Below are 7,304 nucleotides of genomic sequence, written 5' to 3'. Positions count from 1 at the left end.
TGATAGACAGCTGAAGTTTTGGCGTTATCCTCTTAGAAAATTTTTTTCAATTTTTTTCAATTTTGTACCACTCCCCCCCCCCCCCCCCCCCCCCCGACTAGCGACGAACAACTATTTTAGGTTAGGTTAGGTTTTAGGCTAGGGAGCCGAGCGCTGCGGCTAGGCAGGCAAGGGGGCCGAGCGCTGCGGCTAGGCAGGCTAGGGAGCCGAACGCTGCGGCCAGAGTTTATGTAGATTTATTTTCTTAACAGCTTATATGGAAGATTATTATGTCCTCTGTACCTTCTATGAGATCGCCTGAGCTTCTGGTATGTTCTCTCCCCATCCTGGCTAAGGGACTTCATCTTGACCCTGTGCAGGCTGATGGAGTTCACCTCGTCCAGGAGGCCCATCTTGATTCTGTCCTCCAACTCTGCACCCATTCGGACACGCTCATCTAGGTCTCCCCCTATCACTAACGAGCTGTCGCTTCTGTACAATTATAAAATCACTTTTTAGAATATCCTATTAACATAAACCAATATGTCTGATTCAATAATAACTAAGCCAATAGGAAAACAACCTTAAAATCTAAGCTCTATTAATTTAATTATACATAAGGAATAATATAGTTTGTCGCCCATTGTCTTATCCTTTGTTATCCATGAATTTCGTGGAATGACGAGACAAATTCTTACTTTTTTCTTTGAAGTCTTCATTCCTAAAGTACTAATGCGTGATAAATTACTAGGTAAAGTGATGGTTAAGTTTTAAAAGCGGGGATTTTCTATGATTAAGACCTAAGGTAACTTGTCGGTTAATTCAGAAATATTAGAATTCAAAACTTTGCAAGAAGATTCCTCTAGTGAGAATTAGGTTAGATTAAGAAAGCGTAGCTACTCTGTAACTCTGCAGAGAGACCATACGTCCATTTAAACAGATTTTGAATATTATTATTTTGACAACAAATTTTGTATGATGTAATTAATTTTTTCATTGGATATTATTCGTAGTTATGTCCTTGTACATTATCCTGTAATTAAACAATTTTGCAATCTTAATTATATACAATTTTGTCAGGCGTATAAGTTAATGTCATGGTTATTAAGTTCTGACGTTCTACAAGTGTTCATTTTTTCTGCTGCCTGATTTAGTTACTTTTCTTTATGGATGTTATCACCCTTGTTAAACAAGATGTCGAGAATAATATTTTTAATCTAGCGGTACAATATAACAACCTCGCCCAAAACTGTTAATCCAAAAGTACTTAAACAAATCAATGCAGTTGCTCTGAAATTGTAATTTTTTTAATTGTGATTTCTTTTCCTAAAGACATCGCCGACAATATCATTATTGGCACTTTTACATGAGTGGATCAGTTTTCCACTGGCATCAAATTGCCTGGACTCCACTAGAGATCTGGACAGGTATCCTGTTGGTTCTGTCCGCCAGGTTCTTGGATACCCACTACTGCTCGTTTCAATAGATTTATTTATGTAATTTGGAATTAACAAGGATGACAACATTTAGCCCAAAATGACTTGATTCTCAATATAATGAACGTACTTATATTTGAAAAGTTAATTATGGAGATACTAAAAAAATACCATTATAAATATACCTAATAGTCCTAGAAATCCATAATTAAAAGATCAAGTAAATATTTAGGATGATTAGTTGTGTATAAAATTGTGCATTAAAATCATAAAATACAGACTCTCTGGTAATAATTATGGAGTTGATACACTTCTCAATTGCATCCAACTGATACAAGAATAATCAAGGTAAGTTTGAAATCAATGGGACAATTATACCATGACTAAACGATAAAAACATCAGTTAAGGAAGTTATGACGGAGGTACGGACGGGCCTACCCTTATTACAGGAAAACTTCGCTTTTAACAACGCAAAATATGAAAGATAGATTTATAAACTATTAGATAGCAGATTAAAATAAAACACTAGAGGGAGAAAGGTTAAATAACTGTATTTCCCCATCGCATCAACCTTGTGCAACCTTTCTATTGGGTCATTGAAAATCAACCGATGATGTCGCTTATATTAACACAGCCAAGTAGCAGAAAATAATTTAGAAGCAGACGAAAAATGTCATTGAAAAAGAAAGGGTGGTAGTTGTCTGAATATACAATACATCTATACTATAGATCTGCAGTCTTAATTTGTGTAGTTTAAACTTAATAGTTGCAGTTAATACACAATATTGTCTAAAAGTAAGGTAAATCTTTAAATATAAAAAGAATAGTTACTTGCAAAACTAATTCCTATTATATCTTTGAACAAATATTTTTCCTTTGCATAAGTACTAGTTGCTACACCCTTAGCAGCTAGGGTTTCTGTATTAGAAGTTAGAGGGCATAGAAATATCCTCAAGCCATCCCTAGACCTATTTAAAGCTTCCCTAAATTAAAAACTCGGTCTAGTGGTAAGTGTGATTCTTACGGGAGGATGAAAAAAAACTTTCTATTTTTTATAGAAATAAGGTATGTATATGTTATCTTTGCACAAGTCGAAGAAATATTGTTCTTTTCTGATTTAGAATCTGCACGTGTGCTGTAGAATTCTTTTACACTAATCAGTGTGGTCTATAAACCCAGTGCTTTATATTTTAGGTGGGTATACTTGTAGTCTAGATTTCCTATTGTAGCATTAATTTCTTTTCTGATAAAGAATATTATCTCTCTTTAACTTTTAAACAAATGGTTTTGTATTAAGAAGTTTTTTTTAGCAATTTTGTGAATTTTTACAAATTTTGCGAATTTTTACAAATTTTGCAAATTCGCAATTTATTCGCAAAAACTTGCCATCCATTCGTATTTTTCAGCTGGGTAGGTAATAGTAGATGTAATTATACCTCTTGGGGCAAAATCCCAAGAGGCTAGGGGCGAAGTTGCTAGTAAATAAATAAAGTGCAAGATTTAATAACCAAACTGCTAATGATTGTAGAAATGAGGCATGCGGAAAGAAAAAAAAAGTTAGGCACATTTATAACTCACACAAGTTTTCTTTACAAATATACTTTGTAATAAATGTATACCTATAAAAAGTCCAATTGTTTAGTATTTTGGTACAGCTGAATATTTAGGCACAAAAAATTAGTATCCAGTCAAATCTGTGAAGTCATTAGACAACATAAGTTTGTAGCCATTTGCATAATGTATCATTATACTAAAATTTATTTTATTGAATGTCATAAATACCAGAGCTGGATCTTTAAATCATTTAGTGGTGCGCGAGATTGGGACACGCCAGAGGAGGTCCAGATCGGCGCACCTTATATCAATCTTTAAATCAAAATGGCATAGGCGATCCAGCACACCCAGCGATTCACCTCTGGTGCACCAGTTACACTTGTTTAGTGTAACCACCGCGCCAGATCGGGGTGACCATATTTAATAAATAAATATTTTTTTCAATTAGTTCAATATTTTATTGCAAAACTACCGTGAAAACATTTTTATAACTATTTTTAAAATAAATTATATATTGTTCTATTATATAACAATATATAACTTTATAACTTTAGCCGTGTCAGTACGATATTTTATATAAAACTTTTATCTATAATACAAAGTAGCTTGATGTCTGTCCGTCTGAAGTTTAAGATCTTGGTAACCACTGAACCAATTTTATCAAAGTTTATCATTCTTGTTTTATCAAGAAGGCTAAAATATTTTGGAAAATGACAAACATTCCGTAATGACATAGTTTGAGTATGAAATGATTAATTAATGGTTGTTAATATTCCCTCGAATATTAACTTTTATTATAATGCTATTATCAGGGACACAGAGATATGCCAATTAAAAAGAAAAAGATAGTGTTATTTATATAAAATACCATGCTTATATTGTAATTAGAAAACCTAATTCGCCACAAACTTTCTGCTAAACCAAAAAATCTCTACTGGGGCAAAATTTATTGTTTCATTTTCTGATTTTCTAAATGGAAAAATTAAGTTATTTAATTCTATATTTATTTAAATAGTTATCGTAATATTTATGTGCCCTATCCTCTTATCCTTTATAAAAATGTGCACAATGAGATTACGTTATTGATCATGGTCAAGCAATATTGGTCAGAAGGTAAACATTTAGTTTTTCGTATTTTTTTATTTATTATCCGTTGGGAAGCTTTTATCACAAAAGGTAAAATAATTATCTTCTAACATCCTCCCCCCTCCACGAAAGAAACATATATTATAAAAATGAAATAACCTGAAACAGACATGCTATTTTTAGAACAATATTAGGCTACTATTGTAGAACATAAACAGATACTTATTACTCACCACAAATATAACTCTGTAACTCAATGATCATTTATAATTTATATAATATGGTAGGAAAATCAGACAGCTGCAGCCGTAATATAACCGCCGCCAACAATCAGATATAGACCAAAAATTATTTCGAAAACAGTTCAATGTTAAACTTATAGATGGCAGTAAAAGAACAGTTTTTTAACGTCTTATCTTGAGCTTCTTGTCAGACTGACAGCTTATCAACTTTTAATGGCGGGTGCCTAGCCCTGATAAAAATGTTTGAATACAATGATGGAGAGTTATCGGCTTATTGGGTTTTTAACATATCTCAAGGTTGGGCAACTGAAAAATCTTATTTAAATTTTTATCTAATGGTGTTTATTATATCTAAATATCATAAAATCTGTATACCACCATAATTACGATAATCATTAATATATGATTGATTTACAGACACCTTTAGAATAATATGAAGACGAAATGATTTTAATTTAAATTTTCAAAAATTATTGATTGGATTGGATTGAAGAAAAAATCCTTCACCTATTACCTAATTTGGGCGCGATTCTCCTTCGATTTCAATTGATCATCTAGAGAACCCAAGGGCATCATCCGCCTGTAATGGGATGCAATGCTCTGACGCCCACTGGTGGATATTGGGTTAAGTAACATCCAACAGACAACCAACCCTTTGATTGCACGACCTTTGTCTGAGAAGTCCTAACTGTACATGGTAATGTGTTGTGCCTGTTTATGGACCAAGGTATTCCCCCTACTCTAACTATTTATGTCACGCACTTAACATACCAACAATAAAAACCATTTTTAACATCTTTATGTTATGACGCGGTGTCTCCTATCACCTCCCCGCCACGAGCATCTTCACCTAACACTGTTTGCTAGAATCCCGATACCTTGTCCTTGATTTTAAGAGATGTGATGTTTTCTTATCTGCCCTACCACACGTAATGGATGGTATGTATTAGTTTTGCCACTTAACCCTTAACGGTCGGGGGGGGGGGCGTTGAACGCCCCCCCATCCGGTTTTTTCTATCTCATTTTCTGTGTGTGAAAGATAAAGAGCCCAAACTGCTTGACTTTTTAAGTATGGGTATGACACATAACTGAGAGTTGGAATTTTTTGAATATCTCCATCCTGGCGGGCACAGGATGCCAGCAAACCTGGCAGGGTCATCCAGGTAAAGAACAAAAATATTTTTTCGACTCAAACAAAGCATTTTTTCTTACCAAAATACTAAAATATCCTCTAGTAGTACATCCTCATATTAAATACAGGTGTTCAAGTCAATTTCAGGTTCCAGGTATGATCCTGCAGGTCCTGATCCTCCAGGTCTCCAGAAATCTTTAAAAGGCTCCTGTGGCCGCAATTTTTGACTTAGAGACTTCAAATTTTAAACTTAAGCTTTTCTTACATGTATATATAATGTATTTAAATTTCATAAAGATCCGCCGCCGTTTTCCCGCCGACCGCCGACTGCGGCGGCTGGCAGCTGCCAAGTACAGCTGCGGCCGCTGAAATTTATGTTTTGATATTTCAAATATAAAATTTACATAAAAATAAACATTTTCTGCAAAAAAAATTTTCTTCTAGCTTCAAAAATAAAAAAATTACAGCCGTTTGAAATTTTTAAGTAAAAAAGGACCTAAAAACAAAGGTTGTTAAATAAAAGGGTGAAGGAAGCGAAAATTGACCTTGACTTACTTAAGGTCGGAAATTCATCATAACACAGGGGACTTGCACAAAAAAATTTAGCCCTCTAGCTCTAATAGGAACTGAGATAATAAGGGGGGGCGTTGAACGCCCCCCCCCCCCCGACTGATTAAGGTGCGGCAAGGGGCCCGACTGTTAAGGGTTAATGTACAAATATCCCCTCTTTTTCCCAAATACAAATAATGTTTTCAAAAGCCATTTAACATTTGCAGTTTTCTTTGCAGTCATTTTTTTATTTAGATTTCTTATAGGATTTTAGTTAATTTGAAGTTAATAAGGGTGATATTAGACATCTATATATGGCATGGAGGGGCGGTTGAACAAACTGGTTAAGTAATCACCCAGGATAAAATCAATTCTACATTGATAATTTCATTGAATTTAATAAATTAAAGAACTAATTAAAAGATAAGCTGTTTTATAGAAAACTTCAAGAAAGATAACATCCAATTCTTTGTATAATAGAATGGAAATAATGCCACTAATTTACAAGGATTATTGTATGTGGATATAAATGTTATTAGGTTAGACTACATCAAACCTTGACGCATTATATTTACAGTTGGGCATTGAAATATTATTCTTTCCTTAACATTAAATCCTATTGAATAAAGTAGTAAGCTTTTTTTGTCTATAGCGAAGGATTTCGCTGACGGCTTAACCAATATGGTTCTCATTTACAGTGAAGCTTTTTATTTATCTGAAGCTTATCTCCACCCCAAAGATAAACTACTCGTAGAGGATTCTAGGTGCGTAGCCGCTAGTTTTGTACATAAAAAATGCAATATTTGCATATATTATTTTTATATGCTTTTAAATTGAATTTAAATTTTTCAGGTTGAAGCTATATTTTTGTTATAAGCACAGATATGAGTGCGACTGCGCCTGTACCTTCACGAGGCCTGCAAAGGATAGCTAAAAGTGTGTGTTGATTAAAGTGGCTTATCCTCGGTCTAAGCCACTAGGCTGTGGGTTTTTTGGGTTGTCCCAAAAAGTCAAAACAACCTAATTCCTCTTAAGCTCTCGAGAGTTAATTAATTAGATGAATTTTAGGCATTAATTATTCTTAAGGAAAATTAAGTTTAAAGGGAATAAAGAAATATAACAATTTTTTTTTTTATTCTGATACACCTAACTGATGTAGATCTTTAGGTCTTAATATTTACATAATAAACATGAGTATACGCATTATCTTTATATCAAAGGAAAGAAAATGTGGATTCTCATAATCACAAGAATGTATACACTCAAAAAAAAACATAGAATTTTAAGAAAAGTAAACATACATACAAGACTAAAGAATCTCTTTA

The 7,304-nt window shown here is 33.6% G+C and overlaps 1 protein-coding gene across 3 annotated transcripts in view; it reads right to left on the bottom strand.

Annotated features, from left to right (window-relative positions):
- Positions 1–7,304, bottom strand: part of LOC145323275 (3',5'-cyclic-AMP phosphodiesterase 4C-like) — a 325,817-nt gene that overhangs the window by 232,271 nt on the left and 86,242 nt on the right. Inside the window, exon 1 of one of the 3 annotated variants that reach the window (XM_080165743.1) lies at positions 283–477. The exons of the other annotated variants lie outside the window; for them this stretch is intronic. Within the exon in view, the coding sequence (XP_080021869.1) occupies positions 283–422 (140 nt within the window). The 5' untranslated portion in view covers positions 423–477. Of the gene's footprint in view, positions 1–282; positions 478–7,304 lie in introns of those variants that run through there. 3 annotated transcript variants of the gene reach the window in all.

This window comes from Acartia tonsa, chromosome 1, assembly GCF_053477335.1.
Source record: "Acartia tonsa isolate MP-2025a chromosome 1, ASM5347733v1, whole genome shotgun sequence".
Lineage (NCBI taxonomy): Eukaryota > Metazoa > Arthropoda > Copepoda > Calanoida > Acartiidae > Acartia > Acartia tonsa.
This window is presented reverse-complemented; position numbering and strand designations above follow the sequence as displayed.